This window comes from Marmota marmota, unplaced genomic scaffold (assembly GCF_001458135.2).
Source record: "Marmota marmota marmota unplaced genomic scaffold, marMar, whole genome shotgun sequence".
Taxonomy (NCBI): Eukaryota; Metazoa; Chordata; class Mammalia; order Rodentia; family Sciuridae; genus Marmota; species Marmota marmota.
In genome coordinates, this window is record NW_026000101.1 from 541,600 (window position 1) to 561,425 (window position 19,826).

Genomic DNA, 19,826 nt, shown 5'->3' on the forward strand with positions numbered 1-19,826 from the left:
AAAATGCCAGGAAAGAACGAACAATAGTGAAAGCGTAGTTAGTTCTGGGTTCCATTGCCAGGGTGCGGGGGAACCAGGGAACTTTCTGGGTTGATGGTATTGTCATATATTTTGATGGTGATGGTGGCTGAACAGTGTATACAGTTGTCAAAACCCACTGAATCGTACTCTTAAAAAAAGTGGTCCATTTCATTTATGTAAATTGCCTCAGGAAATCTGATTTTAATTTAAAATAGTGTAAAGAAACCCATTAAGTTGGTAATAGTGGTTAGCTTTAAATAGAGAGACTATGGTTGATTCTTCATTTTCTAAATACCATGCATTTTCCTGGTGGAGGGAATGCATTGCTTTTGATGGACAGAGCTTCTGTTTACAAAAGGGAAATTAATGTCCCCATGGGAACCAGCAGCCTGTCTTGTTAACCTTCTCCCTGGAGCACAGGGATTGGAAAGCCCCGGATGTGAACCCAACTCTGCCACTGGACACTTCTCATTTCAACTCTCTGGGCCTCAGTTTCCCCTCCTCCATGCACAATGCCGGGGCTGGGTACCCTACAAGGCTGATTCTCTCTGCCTTTACACAGGACGTAGAACTGACAACAATATCTAGTACTGGTCGATGTTTTGTAAATGTTTTCCTCCAGATCCCACAGACACTCCTTCTGATATAAATTAGGTCTGGTTCCAAGCTCTGAAGGGTGTGATTTATGGCTTGTACTGAAAATGAGATTCACTCCACGCAGCTACCTGGACGTGGCCCTGCCCCATGCGTTTCCGTGAGGGGCTGGGTGTGAAGGGGGAATAGTAGTTGTTTTCGGAGAGAACACTGCAGGAGGACCAAGCAGAACAGGCAGAACACGCCCACTCTGAAAATCCAAAACACTCCAAAACCTGAAAGGTTCTGAGCATGACGTCCCAAGTGGGAAATTCCACACCCGACCCCAGGTGATGGGTCGCAGGCCAAACGCAGTGTGTTAAGATAGGATAAGTCACCTTCAGCCTGTGTCTAAGGTATGTGTAAAGCCAAAGGGACCCTCAGGTTTCCACTCATCCTCAAGATAACTTCATCATGGACATGCAAGTATTCCAAATTTCAAAATATCCCAAATCTGAAACACTTCTGGTCCCAAGCATTTCAATGAGAAAGACAGGCAACCTGTGCTTCTGACGGTGATGGAAAAACAGGCCCCGGCCGCTGCTGGGCTTGGGACGTGGAGCTCCGAGCACAGGCCATTTCTGCAACCTGACGCAGCCCTGAGGAGGGTACGGATAAACTCATGCCACAGACAGGAAAACCAAGCCTGGAGAGGTAAAGCAGCTCAGAGGGATCACAAACCTGGCGCAGCCACCTCCCAACTTCATCGTTGCTGGCAAGGCCGTGGGCCTCCTCAGCCATGGTCCTCCTGAGTGGACTTCAATAAGGGGCTGGCAGGGAGGCCTGTGGCCACTGAACCTCCCCAGGGTGTGCTGGTGGCTGCAGGTGAGGAGGCTGGGCACTCGGGCTCTGGAGTTCACGTTCAGGTAGGGAGCCTGGTCTAGTCACCACAGTGATCTCATCACCTGGAGCAAGTCACAAACCACTCTGTGTGTGGGTCTCCTCTCTGTGAAGTGGGGTTAGTACGGGCACTGACTCGGGATCTTCTGAGAGGTAAGGTGAACGTGCACAGAACCCTGAGCACAAAGCCCGGCATCAGGCAGAAGCTCGAGTGATGTCAAGCCGACTTTGGGGCTGTGCGACTGGGGGCCAGTGATCACGTCCCCTGAGCCTCGTTCTTGGCCTGTGTAAATGGACAGACAACGTCAACCAGCTGATAAAAGCCCTACAGAAAGCCCCGAGTGCCACGCAGACACCCAGAGAGCGAGCGCTGAATGCCTGCTGTCGCCAGTATCATTACTGCCAGTACACACTCTGAGCTGTCGCCAGGGCGGACCGGCTTCCTACAGTAGGGAAAGGAAGTTTATTAGCGAGAATTAGCCCGTGCCATTCAGCAGCCTCTTAATGAGATTGGTGTTACTCGAGGCTGATCCTCTTTATCAGTGGCGCTGTGAACTGCGCAGCTCATGACGCTTAATTGCCCTCCCCGGAGCCAATCCTTTAATCCCGACTCAGCTGGCTGGGATTCAGCCGGGCTCTGCCTGGCTCGCTGGCCAGGCATTCTCTGGCAGCGCCGGACCAGAACAAAGCAACTGGAAACTCCTCGGAAACAAGCCGAGATGCCGGGAGAGGCGGGGCCACCGCCAGGCTCAGCCCTGATTTGCATTCTAATAGCCTCCCGTCCTCCAACTGCTGAGAGGTGGGGAAGCTCTGGCATAGACTCTTCCCTAATTAGAGCTCAGCTTCCAGAAGCAGGTCCAGAAGCTAGGAGGGGGTGGGTGGAGCATCCAGGGTTTTGAGGTGGAGGGTGGCCAAGGCCGGGTGGTACAGGGCGGTAGGCCTCGGGTCCAGGCACGTTCAGGTTCAGGTGGTCCCCACAGACTGCCAATCATCACTAGCTCAGGGATGCTGGTTCCCCTGGGGCAAGTCTAAGTGCCTTGAGGTGTCCAAGCCAGGAAAGGGAGGCTGAGGGCAAAGTCAGGAGGAAGGCCCGGGGACACAGGAAGGTGGTGTGAGCTGACAGCTGGGGACCTGGGGTCTGTGTACCCTCATTTTAGGGATGGGGACAGAGTTTCCTGCCTGAGGTCACACAGCATCAGGGCACATCCTTGCAGCAGAACTGGAACTCAAGTGTCCTGGCTGCCACTCAAGAGGTCTGACCTGATTTGAAAGAGCTCCTCAGAAATAATGGCCCAGCCCCAAGATCGTGCGGACCAGTGCCTGATATATGGCAGATCCCCAATAAATACGTGTGGGACGAAGACAAGTGGAGCTCACGGCAGAGCAGCGGCTACCCTAAGAGCCTTGTCCTGCCGTGTTCTGCGCTGGCTGAGCCCGGCATGGAGGATTATATGAAAGATCTATAACCTTCGAGGGGTACAAATGATAGCCACGACAATGACAGTAGCATCAACAGCAGCTGCCAATCAACCGAGCCACCCCGTGTGCAGGGTGCTTTCCACACATGGCTTCTAATGCCCCTGGAGGATTCCCCTGAGGCACAGAGAGACCCAAGCCAGCTGCCCCCTCCGGGATGTGCTTCCTCTTGCAACGTTGCCCGTCAGGCTGTCTAGGGGCGGTGGCTCTGAACTCGCTTTAGAGGTTCAGACTGGTCCTGGTTCAGGGGATGGTCTAGGAGGCTGCATGGAGCAGCCCTCCTGGTGACTCCCACATCTGCTTTTTTCCTGTACCCAGGATTGAACCTCGCATGCACTACCACGGACCTACATTCCCAGCCCTTTAAATTTTTTTTTTTTTTTTTGGTAATTTCAAGACATAGTCTTGCTAAATTGCCCAGGCTGGCCTCAAACTTGCCTCCTCCTGCCTCAGCCTCTTGAACAGCTGGGATTACAGGCAAGCACCACCAAGTCTGACTCTGAGTGCAACTGTTTTACAGGACACAGTGTTACAGTGCATGGGAGCATCCTAGACTGGCTGAAGCCCAGCCTGGGCGGGAGGCTCCTCACAGCCACCTCAGCCTCTGCTCGGCTGACCTCAGGCCACACTCAACTCTCACCTTTTCCTCAGCCTTCAGGATCAGCGCAGGGCCCAACCAGGAAGCCTTCTTTGACTCTGTACCCCTCCCCCAATGGTGCTCCCACAGGGCCTGTGCGGACCCCAGAGCGCAGACCACCCTGTGTCGTAAACAACTGGCTGATTAGGGCTCTCTGAGGGTGGCTTTCACATCCTGCGGCGGCCAGGAAAGTCCCTTTCCCAGGGACCTCAGTTCTCTCTTCCATTTGAGGATCTGAGGAGGGGGCAGGAGAGGAGCCAGTGTTGGCGGGGGCCCTTACCTGCGTGGGACTGCATGTGCTCCAGCAGGTTGTTGTAGAACTGAAACTGGATCCCGCAGGCTCCGCAGGTGTAGGGCTCTGGGGGGAGACGGGGCAGCGTGAGGGGCAGCACACACCCGGGCACCTTCTGGGGGGGACCCAAACATAAAGCTAGGTCTTTGTGCTCAGGGCTCCAGGCCCAGCCTGTCTGCTCCCCTGCACTAGGCTGGGGACACAGGGAGCAATGGAGAGAGGAAGACATGCAGCTGGAGATCACGGGATCTGGTGGAGTGCTATTTATTGAGCGCTTACTGCGTGCCAGGCACTGTTCTGGGCACTTGGGAGGGACTTGGGGAGGCCCCCATCCAGGGAGCAAGAATTCTCTGAGAACAGTGACTGGTGCCACAGCCCAGCCCTCTACCTGGGGACAACAGAAGTCACATTCACCAAGTGAACAAATGAGTGAATGAGTGAATGAATGAATGTATGAACCAACAAAAAAACGGCAGCCGACACGTGCTCAGTGAGGAAGCAGGAGGCTGGGGTGGGGGTGGGGCGAGGACAGGAGGAGGCAGCGGAAGGGAGCCAGGGCACCTGGGCCTGGACTGCCAGCTCTGTCCCCAGCACTCCAGGGAACTAAGGGGAAGGAGGAGAGGAAGGAAGTGGGAAAAGAACAGTGGAAGAGTGAGGCAGAGAGGGGAGGTGGCTGGCCAGCTCCAAGGAGGTGTCCAGAGGCTGCACTGATGGCCAGGAGGGGACGCCTGGCAGGGTTGAGGGGCAGAGGCAGGCTGCGTGGGGCCAGGGCTCCGCCGTGCCCTGTCCAAACTTGTCTACTGGCCCTGGGGCCTCCCACCTGCTGCTGCGCCTGCCCAGGAGGGTGGCCTAAGCCAGTCTCCAAAGCCCAGGTCAGGGGTGCAGGAGGCCAGCCGAGTCCTGCCCTGCCTTGCCTTCTCCAGCCCCCCAACAGGATGGTCACTTACTCTGCAGGAGAGGGGAAGGATTGGGAATCAGGGGACTTGCAGTTTCTGCAAAAGAGAAACCGTTTAGCTGAGTCTCTCCCAGTCTGCGGTTCTGTGACCGCCATGACTTCTCTTTCTAACCTGTGAGCCGCATGGGGCTCCCAGGAGTGGGGAGCACCCGTCAGCCAGGTGCACAATCTGGGGGGAAGCATGGGGTGGTGGTGGCATGGAGCGGGTCACACATTTCAGAGAGTGCAGGCTTCCCGTGGGTGCTGGGGCCTCCGGGCAGGGTGAGATCAGGCAGGGTCATCCTTCCAGGATTTTGTGAGGACACAGGAGTCCTAACAAGAGAACATCCACGTGGCCGTCCACCTGGGGCAGTGCTGGAAGGTGATCCCGGGGTCTGTCGGCAGGATGGGGGAGTAGCAACAGTCTGCGGCCCATGGGGTTATGAGCAACTCTCCTGAGCTCAGTCTCCTCACTGAGCTCCCACGGGGATGTGGTAAGGATGGAAACGGGTGAGGCACATCACGCTCCGAACACACGCTAGGCACATAGTAAGCGCTCAATAAATGGTGGCTGCCGGCGGCAGCAGCCCATGACGGCATCATTCCCGACAGTGAAGTCAGCTCCAGGGCACGAGAGGCACAGGGGGTGCAGGGTGGCGTGGCTGGGAGCCCAGGGCACATCGGGAGACCTCTGTTCCAGTCCCATACTGCTACTTAGTCCTGCCTGGTGAGTCACCCCTCCACTCACAGGCTGCCCTGGAGAGGTGGTGTGCGCGACATCATCTAAAACCCCAGCCCCGTCCCTAGGCACTCAAGCTTCACTGGTTTACTAAAAAAACAAAGCAAACCAAAAAACCCAACAACCAGGAAAAGCCCCACGTGCCTCAGTGCGTCACTGGCCGGGGCACTCACTGTGGCTCCGTCAGGTCACCACAGTGGGGAGAAACGGAGGCACTGGCTGAAGTCGCTAGTGGCCAGGCGGTGGAGCTGGCTCACTCCTGGGCCGGGGCTGCATCACCATCTGTGTCCCCAGCTACCGCACAGAGTCCTGTCCCCACAGGTGCCTCAGCCTAGGGAAGCCACAGTGGCGGGACGCCTGTTTCCTTCAGCCCTGGCTGTCCCTGCTGTGCCTTTCTGGGACAGAGGCTGCTTGTGACCACCTGTGGCCTGCCAGGCTGACCCCACAGCAGCCATGCTAGAGGCTGGGGTGCTCTGCCAGGGTCCTGCCCGAGGTAGTCCACAGGGGGCGCCAGACACCACCAGGAAACGGCAAAGAGCCTGTGCTGGAGGGGCTGGAAGGGAATCCTCCTTAGGACAGTGCCAGGTCCAAAGTGGGGGTGAAATCTGGGACCTCTGGCTTTCAGAGCCTTCTCTACTGTACCCCCTTTGCCTCTCTAGGAAGAAACCGGCTGCAACATTAGTGTTAAAAGCAGCAATGGCTCTCTCAGGCCATCTGGGCTGGTTGACAAGTTTTGGGAAGGGGGAGTTTCTCTCTCCACGGGGAGCAGACAAAGAAGAGCCACAGAAGGGTGGCCCTGGAAGAGAAGGCCCCTCCTGCTTCTGCCTGGCCCTGCTGTCCCTCCCCTTCCCAGCCCCAGCCTCCCCCGCTCCGACCCATCATGCACCAGGAAGACTCAGCCCATAAGGGTTTGTTGCTGGGATGGAGGTGGCTGTGGTGCCAGCCAGCACCGGTATCACGGGCACACTCACCGCTGGAGTTCTGTGAACTGCTGTTGGTCTCTTCAAAGTGGTTTTGTGCTTTGCCTTCTACTCTCCGACTAAAGGCGCTTTCTGCTGGGAGAGGGACAGGACAGAAAACCATGGGGACAGTCAGCACGAGGTCTCCAGGGAGGGCAGGAGGAGGCCCCGGGGCTGGGTGAATGCCCAGGACTCTCTGCTGGGGGAACAGCACAGGGGGGCCCCAGGAGACCCTCCTGGCCATGCCCAGGAAGTCTAGGCACCGTGGGGGGTGAGCTGCCCAGGGACACAGATGGAATCCAGCCTGTGAGCAGATGGCACGTGGGCCTGGGTCTCCCATCTTTGGTTCCACATGTGTGACACCAATTCGTTTGAACCTGCCAACAGCCACTCCCTCTGCCAGACCCCACTCCACGGCCCCACGAAGGAGCAGGGAGGACGGCAGCCTGTTTCCTGGGGGCGGCTCTGATACAGCAGGAGGTCAAGCAGCAGACTCCAGTTTCCCAAGCTGGTGGTCACCAGCGGCAGGCAGAGCATCCTGGGTCAGGGGGCATGGCCGGCACGGAAAGCGAGGGGTCAGTTCACCGAGGGGAGGGGACCAGGGCCCGGCCACCCTTGAGTGATTTCTGGCATCTCTGCCCGTGGGCTGCAGCTTGCTGAGTGGCCGGCCCTCTCTCTGGTTCTCTTTCAAAACCCCACGATGCAGAAACAGGGTGCAGGCAGGTGGAACACCCCAGGCCCCGCCCCGCTCCACCTGCAGAAGGCACCGAAACAGAGAATCTGCGGTGGAAGAGAACCTGCTTTCCAAGACACTCTTGGCACCACAGGGACACCGCTACTCCAAGAGCTGCAGGCCTCAGGGCACACGTCAACTGGGATGTCAGCCGACCCTGTCCCCTTCGTAAGGAGAAAGAACTTGCAAGAGGACAGCCAAGGCTTGAAGTCCTCCCAGAATGAGACTGTTCGCCTTTACTTAACTCAGATCCTACGGAACATCAGGGGTCCGCGGAACCCCATTTTAAACATACTAGATTCTGTAGTAGCCCACCAAAGTGGGGACCTAAGAACCCATTTTGGGAAATGCCAGTCTTATCCTGTCCACCCTACCCCAGAAGGGCAAGTGCTCAGCTGTGAGTGCCAGGGCTCCAATGACCATGGGGATGATGGGTGGGAAAGGAAGCCAGAGTAGCTCCACGGCCTGGCACAGCTCTTCCCGCCCTCCCCCCTGACAAGGAGCCTCCCTCCTGGGGACAAGGCTCCTTTCAGAGGTGTCTGCAGACTGCCTGGGCCAAGCACCTCAGACAGTACCTGCCAGCTGTCTGTAAGGAGGCCCTCCTAACCGAGCACCTACTCTGTGCAGGCCCTGGTGCAGACACTCCTCAGCTGTGGTCTCCCTTAATCCCCCCATAGTTCTGAGAGGCTGAGAAACACAGCAGAGAGAGAGAGGCTGTTGGTTTCAGGCCCAGGGTGCATTCCCAGCCCTCTAAGACAGCAGTGAGATGTCACCGGGGGAGTCCATGCCTCCATTTATGAAGCTCTGGAGTGAGGAAGCAATTGCCTTCTCCACCTTAACCCTTGTGTCCGCAAGGGGACAGGTGCCCACCTCTGTGGGAGTTTTGTTCTGACCAACATCTGTTTGGAACTCAGCACAACGGATGTTGCCAACTCTTGGGAGTCCCCTACTGCTCAACCAATTGTGCAAAATTTGCACTGCTTCATGTGCCTCTGACGGAAAGCCAGTGTGTGAGGCTCCAAGCCAAGTCCCAGGCACAGGCGTGTTCTCTCCCACACAAGAGCTCCACACTCCAGGAGGATGAGGGGGTGACCACGTCCAGCTCGCACCACCTCACAGGCCCTGCCAGTTCCTGCTCCCAACCTGGTGTCCTCTGGCCTGCCCAGCTGGGAAACCCAGGAATGATCCCATCAAGACTCTTCTAAGTCACAGAGGCAGTCCAGGCATGCCCCCGGCTTGCTGGACACTTGCTTCAAAACATGGAGGTTCAACAGCTGCCACATGCCACATCAGCCCCTGTGGGCAGTGCTCTGCAGAAACTTGGGTGCAAACTCCCAGCCACAAAGCTCTAGTGTCAGATGGAGACTGAAAGCCAAGATCCCATTATCCAGGTGAGTCCACCTCTACCGCCAATGATATCATCATGACCTGGCTGCTTCTAACTAATTTGTAACTACTGTAGCAAAAACACAACCGTCCCCAAAACCCACGGCCTTTGAGGTGACTGACTCCTCTCCTTTCGGGAGATCTAAGCACTGTAAACATCAACCACCACACGCTGCCCAGAGCAGCCTCTAGATCCTGAGCAGAGGCAAGCACGGCTCTCACCCAGCTGGGTCCTCGGCCACACAAACCAGTGGCTCATTCATCCGAGCACTCAGATCACCTGCATGTTTAGGGGCTGGCTCTGGCCTCAAGGGAACTGAAGGGCCAGAAGTCCCCGGAACCCCACATGGCCACTCCACCCCAACTCCCACCAAGCCAGGCAGGCAGCCGAGGCTGGTCCTGTGCAGGTATGAATTCAAGCCTTCCCGCAGGGGTGCTCGGCACGGGCAGTTCTTGTTTGTTTTCTAGATGGAATGACCGCTGGGGACTGTCTGCTGCCTGTTCACCCTTCTGGAGCCAGACGCCTTCTTGCACTGACCAGGAAAAGACTGGAGCTGGCGTCCCCCAGTGCCCTACCAGGCCTCTGTCTCATGCAAGGGTTTCATGGGGAGTTCCAGCTACGGGGCGGCCAGGAGGACGAAGCTCTCATCAGCCGCCTGCTTCAGGGACAGCAGCTCCACAGGGAAAGGACATCCTCAGACTGAGTTGTACAAGAAGCAGAGAGTGCAAGCTCGTGCCAACAGGGTCCAGGCAGGTGACAGACATGAACGGGGCGGGATGAACACAGACAACAGAGTGGACACGATGAGAGATGACCCCTGCCTGGGGCTGTGGGGGTGGAGGCAGAGGGCGGGATGGCGGGCTGGAGCACACGTGTTCCCGGGCAAAGGAGACAGTCAATTGCTACCCTGCAGGAACGTGGGCCCAGGAGCCAGGCCTGACTTCTCAGTGTCAGTTAGAAATCAAAATTCTCCTCACGTTCAAATGCTGGCCACTAATAAGTTGTAGAAGCTTACACAGGCCGAATAAAACAGACCCCTGGGCCTTAATTTGGTAGAAAATACTCTATGACTTTAAAAGTTTGCAAATCGTCTTGTACAACCTTCTTATTTAGGGCAAGGGACCTGGCTCAGAGAGGTTAGGTGGCTTGCCATGGTCACAGAGCCAGCCCGCGGCAGAGCTGGGCCCCACATTTGTCCCAGAGCATGATGGGACCTCTGTTCTTGCTCTTGCAGGGGAACAATGGCCCCAGACACGGCTGTGGCAGGTTGGGAGTGGAGGAAGTGTGGGGTGATGTGGCCACTGGTACCTGCGGTCGCCTTGCTTGCTGGAGATCCCGAATTTGGAGTGCGGAACGTCTGGGTTTGGGCTGCTGGAGGGGTGCGGTGCAAGAGGGTGGCACAGCGGACCACGGAGGCCGGAGCTTTTTTCCCCGACTGGTTCGTCTGGGTCTTCGCTGCCACGAAGCGTGGAGACGGGGTGACCTCTGGATGTGAACACTCAGAGCCCGTGTCTGGATCGTCCGGCGGCTCCCACCCAGGGGCGGCACCTGAGAGGGGCACGCTCTCAGTCCCCGGGGGCCCTCAGGCCACAGGCAGCCATGTGCCAGAGCTGGGACAGCTCTGCCCAGCTGACCCTGGTCTACTGAGAGCAAGGCTCTCACTCCCTGGGCCTAAGAAAGTCCAGGAGTCTAGAACCTTCCCTGGCTTCCTTGAGGAATACTGTCAGCTCACACTGTTACCTGGAGGCCACTGACCAGCCCCCTCATAGATGACCTGTCCCCCTGCCAGCCCCGTCTTCGGGGCGTCTGAATTCATTACTATAGGTCCAAGCACATCTTCTAGAAGGTGGCTTCTAAGCCCCTTTTCCTGGAAAGGCAGGCAGGCTCAGAGGTAAGGACAGCAAGCAGACAGGCAGGACGTGCTGGGTGGATGGGAGGCTGGGGGCAGGTACAGGAAAAGGGCTCTGCAGTACCCAGTGGACCCCAACCGGAACTGCTGTTCTCGGGGACAGTGCTCAACCCAGTGCCTGACACCATGGTGGGCCAAATGCAGCAGTCCCCTGAGGCTGTCTGGGGAAACGCCTGTCGCACTGCCCAGGGGCCTTGTCTCCCTCTCTTTTGAGTTTTCTGTAGAAGCCGGGGTCACGGGGAACCGGAGCTGACTCTGGCAATTTCTCCCTCTGGCGGTCGTGTCCACAGTGGTGGGCGGAGCATCACCAGTGGCTCAGCCCCCGAACCTGGCCCACTCCCACGGAAACTAAAGAGTGGGCAGGTCTTCTCCCTTAAGAGGTCATGCAAACTCTGCAATGCCCTTCCCTGAAGGCAGGAAGAGGAAGAGGCAAAGGAGAGGGATGCTGGGGTGCTCGCCAGGGGGCCCCAGGACCAGCAGAGCTTGGCATTCCCACGCCTGGCTCCAGCACGGCCTGGGGAGAACCTGGCTTCACTTCCTGCCTCTGGGGGTAGGCATAAGCCTTGTTCCACCCAGCTCCTAGGACGGTGCCCAGCCGGGTCTCAGAGACTCCGCCCACTGTTTCAGAGCCCAGGATGGAAGGCTGTGACCAGATGGAAAGCTCAGGACAGAGCGGCAGGATGCAGGGCCTTGCCCAAGGCCATGCAGGAAGCGAGCAGTAGGAACCGGGGCACCAGGACCTGGTGTTCCCTACCTGGGGCACAGAGGGGCTCAGTGCACACCTCTACCACGGAGGCCAGAGGCCACGAGTGGGAGTTCTCAGTTGGGGCCCCTTAAGGAAGTCCCACCAGCCCCAGAAAGAAATCCCAAGGCCACTTGGGCTTCCACTCTCTGGACTTTGACTTAGGAACCACAGATACTTCCACACATTCCCTCTGGCTGAGGCCCAGGACCTCAGTGACCCCCAAGTTCAGCTGCAAGTACAAGGATGGTTCTTCCAATAGCATGCCCCCCCGCCTGAGGCCACAGAGTGGACCTGCACAGTCCAGCCCATGCTGCTGCCCAGAGCCCACCTCTGGTTTCTCCACTGTTTCCCTGTGTGAGTGTGGGCACCAGGGCAGGAGGCTGTCACGGGACCCGCGCTGAGACTGGAGTGAGGCCAGTCACCTCTGAATGCTACCTCTGTCCCTTTTGGCTTCCGGGTCCTGGCCTCTGTACCACCCTCTCCTGGCCTCAGTTTTCCCTGCCTCACCCCACTGCTGAGAGGGACGGCCCCTCTGGATGACAGCCCGCAGGGATTCCATGAGAGACTCCAGAAAGCCACGGGGGGCACCTGGATGGCAACTGCCAGGAGCGACTGCTGGTGTTTCTTAGAAACCAGGAAACAAGGCCCAGACAGGCTGTGAGGTTTCCCATGGCCACGCAGGAGGTCAGTGTGGACAGGACAGGAGCACCGTCTGCCAGCCACCCAGGGAGGCCGCTGCAGAACGTTAGGGCCTCCGCCACCTCACCCAGGTGCCACCTCACACATTCCAGGGACTGGGGCATAGGGACAGAGAGCTGCGGACCTGGGCGGAGGGAGAGAGCTCCGAGCAAGCTGCTATCCCTCTGCTGTCCCTCTGCAGCCCTGCAGGACATTTTCCAGGATCCTCTCTAGACTGGCCTCTCTCATGGTTGATTTCTGCTGTAAAAACCTGGCACTCCCGGGGACAGCCCTGCTTTCTCTGCGGCAGGGGCCAAAGGGACACCATGTAGCCCCTGATTTAATGAAGCGGGCCTTCACCTATGTGCTGCCAGGACCTGCTGGCCTCTCCAGCGCTGGCCCAGGGCACTCACCTTCTCCAATACCCAGTCTCTTTCAAGTTCACATCATCCCCTCTGCCTGGGACATTCTTCCCTCAAATCCCTGACTGCTGCTCCCGTATGCTAACCTGAAACAGCTCTTCCTTAGGGAGTCCTCCCTGGTCCCTCCTCACCTGGCCACCTGTTAGCCCCCCAAGAACTGACCATCATTTACAATGACATGCTGTGTGACCATATTTCTTTCCCCATCAGCCTGCAAGCTTCCTGAGGGCAGGGACGCTCCAGTTGCCACCCCTCACCCCATGCATGGAGTCCCCAGTCCTCCCCGACACACAGGTAGTGCTCAGCAGAAACCGCGGCCCCCATGACTGCCAGGAGAGCAGAACTCAGAACGCAGAAGCAGGGAGCGTCAGAGAGGGGATGCCAACAAGGGGACAGTCAGGGCACGAAGCTATCTGACCCATCACAATCTCACTGGCCCCGAGGGTGTGAGGCCGGTGGGGCCACAGAAGCTCAGAGAGATCTGGGAACCACTTGAGAGCCACACAGGGCCAGGGCTGAGCCAGGATGAATTCCCCAGGCTCCCAACTCCAGTCACCAACAGTCTGCTCCATCCGTTGACCTTACGTGGAACGCTGGAATCCCTTCCTCAAATTGGCTGGCTTCCCTTGTCAGAAACACAGGAGCCATTCACATATTAGATACCTGAAGACACCAGCACCGGGCCTCTCCTTTGGAACACTGGGAATTTAACTGGGGCAAAAAAAATCACAGGAACACAGGGATTTGAGTGAAGTGATCAGATAACTAAGAGAGTAAGAGACCAGGGTCTCTGAGACCCCACAAGGGAGAGGAAGGTGACTTCAAGGCTGATGGAGCCCTGGGCTCAGCATCTGGAGAAGGGAGTGGATGGGAGGCATGAGGTACGAGGAGCCGGCATGGGGACCCTTCCTCACTCGGGCCATGATGGGGTGCCTGGTGAGGACCAGCCCTCCTGCCATGTTCCTCTGTAAAGCTGGAATGGCGACAAAGACCCATGATGACAGGCCTTGATCCCAGGTGGTCAGAACTGTGACTCATCAGATGACAGGAGCCCCTGAGTCACTCTAGACCTCTGCCCAGAGACCTTCTGGAGCAGGGCACAGAGAAGAGTTTCCAGAGGGAGCACGCCATCCACTGAACTGCAGAGACATCTATCAGGGTCGGACTTCTGAGGTGGCTGGAATTCACAGGGCAGAATAACAAAGAGAACTGTGCAAAGGAAAGAATTCCAGAAATGTGCAGAGGGCCCCCTGGATGTCTCTGGCTGAATCCACAACTGCATGTGTGCAGCTCTCTGCAAAGCTGAGCCCAAGACAGACAGCAGAGGGCTGCGACTGAGCCAAGATCAGGAGGTCACACAAGGCCGGGGCTGTCCCACCTGCCCGAGAGCAGCAACGTTGCTGAATGGGTCACACGTTCAACGGAGACCCAGCAAGGCCGTGTGCTAAAGGAGCTAGTGTAACCCTGGAATCAGAAGGTTCCAGACCGGCCCTCCCTGCCTGAAAACAAGCTTTTGAAGTATCCAGTCCACCTGTCAGTAAATAGCTGCTCGCCACTCACGCTCAGCACTTTCCAAAGGAAAACCCCAGATCCAGTCACTCCACAAGGTAACATTCCAATGTGCAGAACAGAATGAGTATTCTCCTGGTGAGGCAGGAAACTGAGATTAGCAACCAAGAGGAAAACCAGTCAACTGCATCACAGAAATGAGAGGGATGATGGAATTAGGAGACAAGCACCCCAAACAGCTGTTATAAATATGCTCCAAGGTTTAAGGAGGGCTGGGCTTGCAGCTCAGGGGTACAGCATTTGCCTGGCAAGTGCAAGGACCTTGGTTCAATCCTCATTAATAGGGGAAAAAAAATACGCTTTAAAGGGGAACACAAATATAATGAAGATAAAAATGAAAGCGTTAAAAAAAGAACCAATGGAACTTACCGAGATTAGATGCTGCAGAAGAAAAGATCAGTGAATTTGAAGACAGGGCAGCAGAATATACCCAACCAGAAGCATAAAATATATGCAATGGAAGTATTCTTTCAACAAAGCTGAAAGAATGAACAGCTTCAGTTGATCTGTACACATTATCAAATGTGCATCTATATGTAATTAGAGTCTCAATAGGAAGGAAAAATTACATAAAAATATCTAAAAATATACTGATTAAAAACTCCCCAAACTCTTATAAAAACATAAACTGATTGAAGAAGCTCAATAAATCTCAGATAGACAAAACTTTAACCTAGAATTCCATATCCAGAGGAAACATCCTTCAAAAGAGAGGATGAAATAAAAACATCTCAGTGGAGAGCACCTTTCATCAATAGACTTATAATATAAGAAATGTTAAAGGAAGTTCTTCAGGAACAGAGAAAAATGGTAATAAAAGGAATTCGTATTTATACAAAGAAAGCACAGAAAATGGCACATATGTGGGTAAACATAAAAGGCATTTTTTCAATTCTTAACTACTTCAACAAATACTTAGCTGTTTAAAGCTAAAAGAGCAATTCTTAGACAATGATAAGAACAGCACAAACTAGGAAGGTAGCAATAAGAAGTATACTGTTGGGGCAGGAGATGTGGCTCAGTGACAGAGCATTTTGCCTAGCAGATGCAAGGTGCTGCGTTCAATCTCCGACACTAAAAGAAAAAAAAAGTATATCATTGCAACGCTTCTACACTGGATGTTATGTATATGATATACATTCGTGATAGACGATAATACATTAAAGATACATAATATAAACCACAGTGTGAAAAAGAATTACTAGCAGAAAGTAAAACAACAAAAAAACCCCACCTTGATTAATACTAAAGAAGGCAAAAAAGAGAAAAGGATAAATGACAAGAACAAATGGAACAAGTAGAAAAAATACAAGATGTTAGACTTAAATCCAACCACATCAATAAATTATATTAAACGTAAATGGATTAAACACTTCAATTAAAAGGCAAAGATCACTATTCTGGATAAAAGAATAAGAACCAACTACATTACACTTCAAATATAAAGGTATAAATACACTAAAAGAAAAGGTGAAAATAAATATACCATGCAAACCCTAATTCACAAAGGAAGACAAGAAGATTTCAGAAAACCAGGTATCATCAGAGATAAAGAAGGGCATAGCACAGTTTTAAAAACGGTCAACTCATCATGACATGACACCAGCGTGTACACCTAATGACAGTGTTTCAAGTAAGATGAATCAAAACCTGGAAGACCTAAAAAAGGGAAATAACACTTCCCTCTCTGTACCTGATAAGACAAACTAAACAAAAAAAGTCAAGAACAGGTGTGATGGTTTGGCTCTTAAAGGTCCCCAAAAGCTCATGTGTTGAAGGTTTGATTTCCAAGGAGGCAGTGTCCGGAGATGTGGCTTTTAAGAGGCAATTCAACCATGAGGACTCAGTTCATGAATGGATTAATCCACTGATGGATTATAGTTTAATGCTTGGGGAGGAGCTTTGTTATAAAAAGTGAGCTCTCTCTGCTTCCTGCCTGCCATGAAGGGAGCAGTGTTTCTCTTCCACGTGCTCCTACCCTGATGTATTGCCTCTCCACAGGCCTAAAAGCAGCTGGGCCAGAGGACCATGTACTGAAACCTCAGGACAAAATAAACCTTTCCCCCTCTTGTTTTTCTCAGGTATTTTGTCACAGCAAAGCAAGCGGACTAATTCAAAGGGCACAGAGATTTGAACAGCACCAACCACTGACCTAACCTACTACAGTATACACCATATAGAAGTGTGCAGAGGGGTGTATTCTTTTTTCTTTTTCTTTTTTCCTTTCAGGTAAACATAAAAGGCATTTGGGTACTGAAAATCAGCAAGTAAGACCATATGTCATATCATAGAACATGTCTCAACAAATTCAGAAGACAAGCAGTCACCCTACGTATGTACTCTGAGCACAATGGAATTAAATTAGAAATCAATCCCCAAACTCTGAATGATTCCCAAATACTTGGAAATGGAATACATTTTCTAATAATCCTTCCTACAAAGACCAAACTGGAAAAGAAAATTCAAATGACCAACCATGAATGAACAGATAGGGGAAACTGTGGCCTGTACACCTAGACAATGAAACTACTTGTCACATGATGCACAATGATATTTGGGTTGATGACAGACAGATCATGTACATAATGGTGGCCCCATAAGATGAGAACACGTAGTGATATGGCCATCTGAGGTTGTAGAAGCACACTCCTTAATGAACAACAATGAAACCCTCTAGCAATGCATTTCTCCAGCGTGAATCCACCCCTAAGCAAATGCGTGACTGTGTTCATTAATTAGAAGGATGAACTACTGATACCTCCAAACATGGATGATTCCGGAAAAGATTATGCTGAGTGAAAGCCAGATTTCCCCCCAGGTTAAAAAAAAAAAAAAAAAGAGTACATCCTGTAAGTTTCCATATATGTGAAACCGTAGGCAAACTGTAGTGCAAACTACTCCATGGTAATATAAAGCAGATGAATGTTGGCCAGGGGATGACAATCGAGGAATTAAAAAGGACACTGGGAAGTATTGGGAGTGAGGCATATTGCCCATGTTCGGAATTTTGGTGATCAATTCATGGGTACATACGTCGGTCAGAACTTATTAAACTGTATACTTTAAATCACAGGCACTTTATTGTATGACTATATACCTCAATAACTTTTAAAAAAAATTTCACTAGAAATACTTATTTCCTTGATTACAACTCTCATTAATACACAACAGGTTGAATGTGGGGTACTCTATAATCCTAGGACTGAATTCCCCACCCTTGGAGAGTTTGGGGAGTGATTAAAAAACAGGTAAAATCCTGGGAAATTGTAAATTCTTTAAGGAGTAAGCAGAATGCACACTCTTGAAAGCAAATTAATTGTACAAACTACCCGGGCTTTTCAAGTACTTCTTCTCTGCGAGAACTTGGTGTGGTGATTATCACACACATATACCTGTACATCGAATCATCAAGTTGAACCCCTAGATGTGTATGATCAGAAAAAAAAAGATGGTTAAAGAAGGAGATCATTCTTCTGGCAAAGAAGGAACATCGTGAGGTTGCGGCTTCCTCCAGTTCATCACAGTTAGACTTTCTGATGGTCTTCATCTATCTGAATAAAGTGTAGGCCTGGTGACCTCCTTCTTTTTTTTTTTCCAAAACCCATGTAATTTACCACACTAAAGGGATGAAAGAGGAGCATCGGCCCCATCATCTCAACACTAATTTACAATAAGAACTTCCAGTGACGTCTGGAGGAAGGCGACTTTGACCAAAAAAGAGCACCCGAGAAAACCACTTCAGCCAACAAGACCCCTGGACGGAAGTGCTGATGCTCACGGTGAGGAGAAACGGACGCCCATGACCGGGAGCCAGGGGCCGCATCGGCTGGTTTCCCCTGTTCAATACGGTGCCGAGGGGCCCTAACCGAGCAAGGTCAGAAAAAATAAGTGAACGAAGAGGGTGCAGACCGGAAAGAGAGAAGCAAACCTGACTCTTTTTTTAGCTTGGTGACCTCATCAAGTACAAAGAAGAGGCTAAGAATTCTACAAACTCCTATTAGAATAAGCAATTTCAGCCAAGGTGCAGGATGCCAATTCGATATACAAAAATTAACTGTTTATAGGTAAGAGCAACAAAAATTAGAAAATTAAATTTAAAAATCAGAGTAGCATCAAAACCAAACAAATACCCCTCCACACACACATGAAATACTTAGTGATACCTTAATGAGACCCATGGAAGACATCTACCTGATGCACTGCAAAAAGACAGAAATCTTTGTGTTCAGACGGGGTAGGAACACCCAGGTACCTCTCTGCATGGCTGGAAACAAATCCTGACTGACACAGCTCACATCATTCACAAACGATCACTCCAAGTGGCTCACAGACCCACATGCAAAAGTTAGAACTGTCTAACGAGGATGCGTTCACCACCTTGAGGTGGGCAAGGCTACCCCTGAATTAGGTCCCAGAAAGCGCTAACTGTAGAAAAAAAATCAATCAATAGACCTTGATCAAAATGACCAACACCTGTGCACCAGGAGGCACTGCACGAAAACCCACAGGCCCGGCAGACACTGGGGAACACAGCCTCGCCTCCTGTGTCTGACAAAGGACCTGGCCCGCAGGAATGTGCAGAGAGCTCCTACAGTTAACAGAAAGACAGTGGACTCACCCCCAAAATGGGCAAACAGCTTAAACAGACAACTTCCAAAGGAAAATGTACAAACAGACAATAAGCAAAAGCAAAGATGTTCAACACAGTTAGTCACCAGGGAAGGGCAAACCCCTTGTAGAAACCGATAGCCCCGGGCCACCTAACACCAGCAAGAACGCGCAGCCCGTGGGACTCCCAGATGTGGCTGGTGGGTGTGTGAGGGGCTGCGGCCATGCTGGAAAATGGCTCATGGGTTCTTATAAAGTTCTACGTACCCATGACCCACTAAGTCCACTCCTTAGCACTTCTCCAAGAGAAAAGGACACGTGCTCTCAGAAAGCTCCACACGACCATTTTCATTGTAGCTTTACTTCTAAGAGCCTAAAATTGGGAACAACCCAGGTGAACAGGAATTTCTGTACAATGGAATACTGACCCTCGTGAAAATGGATAAACGGACACATACGATAACATGTGCGGGTCTTTAAAACACTTTACTGAGCAAAAGCAGCAGACACAAAAAATACACGACTCCACTCATAAGAACACCCACGGCCAGCCTAGTTCCTTCTGCACCCTCTCCGTGACCAGGAGCTCAAGCCTTGGCCTGATCCCACCTGATGACACTGTCGCGTCTCGCCCCGACCTCCGCAGACCCTATCAGCATGCAAATCTCCTTGTCCATGGTCCCTCAGAATGACTGTCTCTTAGAGAACCAATCCTGCTGAATGGAGCCTACACCTCTCATGCTGTATTTGAAACACAGATGTAGCTAGAGTCCTCACACTCCAGCAAGGAACAGGGGCTCACTCGATAGACACATAAAAATAAATAGGATCTACGACAGAAAGAAAAAGAAATAAGAAACAGGAAAAAGGAGACGGCCCTTTAGAAGTGAAGCATGAGGACGTTCGGGAAGAAGCGCAGGGTGTAAGCTCTGCGTCCCCTTCTTACTGCACGTCCACCATGCAGCGTGGGACCGCCGAGCGATCGAGCGTGGGCCTGGAGTGCAGGCAGGTTCAAAGCCAAGCTCCTTGACCTCACTCAACTCGATATGTGAAAAAAAGAAGCAGCGCTGAAGATATCGCCCCAGGGTGACAGCGAGTGCAGGTGGCCTCATACCTACCCTCACGCCAGTGCATTCTGGGGCACACCCTCTGACACCAGGAAGTCACCGCTTCACTGGACAGCCCAGGGAACAGCTGCCCACAAACAGCCCTGACATCTGCGTACCAGCACCAGGGGTCACTCA

General features: G+C 52.9%; 1 protein-coding gene across 19 annotated transcripts in view; it reads right to left on the reverse strand.

Annotated features, from left to right (window-relative positions):
- Window positions 1–19,826, reverse strand: part of Znf618 (zinc finger protein 618) — a 161,643-nt gene that overhangs the window by 11,987 nt on the left and 129,830 nt on the right. For 5 of the 19 annotated variants that reach the window (XM_048783141.1, XM_048783140.1, XM_048783136.1 and 2 more), the window contains 4 exons: window positions 9,960–10,199; window positions 6,544–6,627; window positions 4,847–4,891; window positions 3,888–3,965 (listed from right to left, as the gene is read on the reverse strand). In XM_048783141.1, coding sequence (XP_048639098.1) covers window positions 3,888–3,965; window positions 4,847–4,891; window positions 6,544–6,627; window positions 9,960–10,199 — 447 coding nt within the window. The remainder of the gene's footprint in view (window positions 1–3,887; window positions 3,966–4,846; window positions 4,892–6,543; window positions 6,628–9,959; window positions 10,200–19,826) is intronic. The other 14 variants (XM_048783148.1, XM_048783143.1, XM_048783139.1 and 11 more) reach the window with 7 other exon arrangements.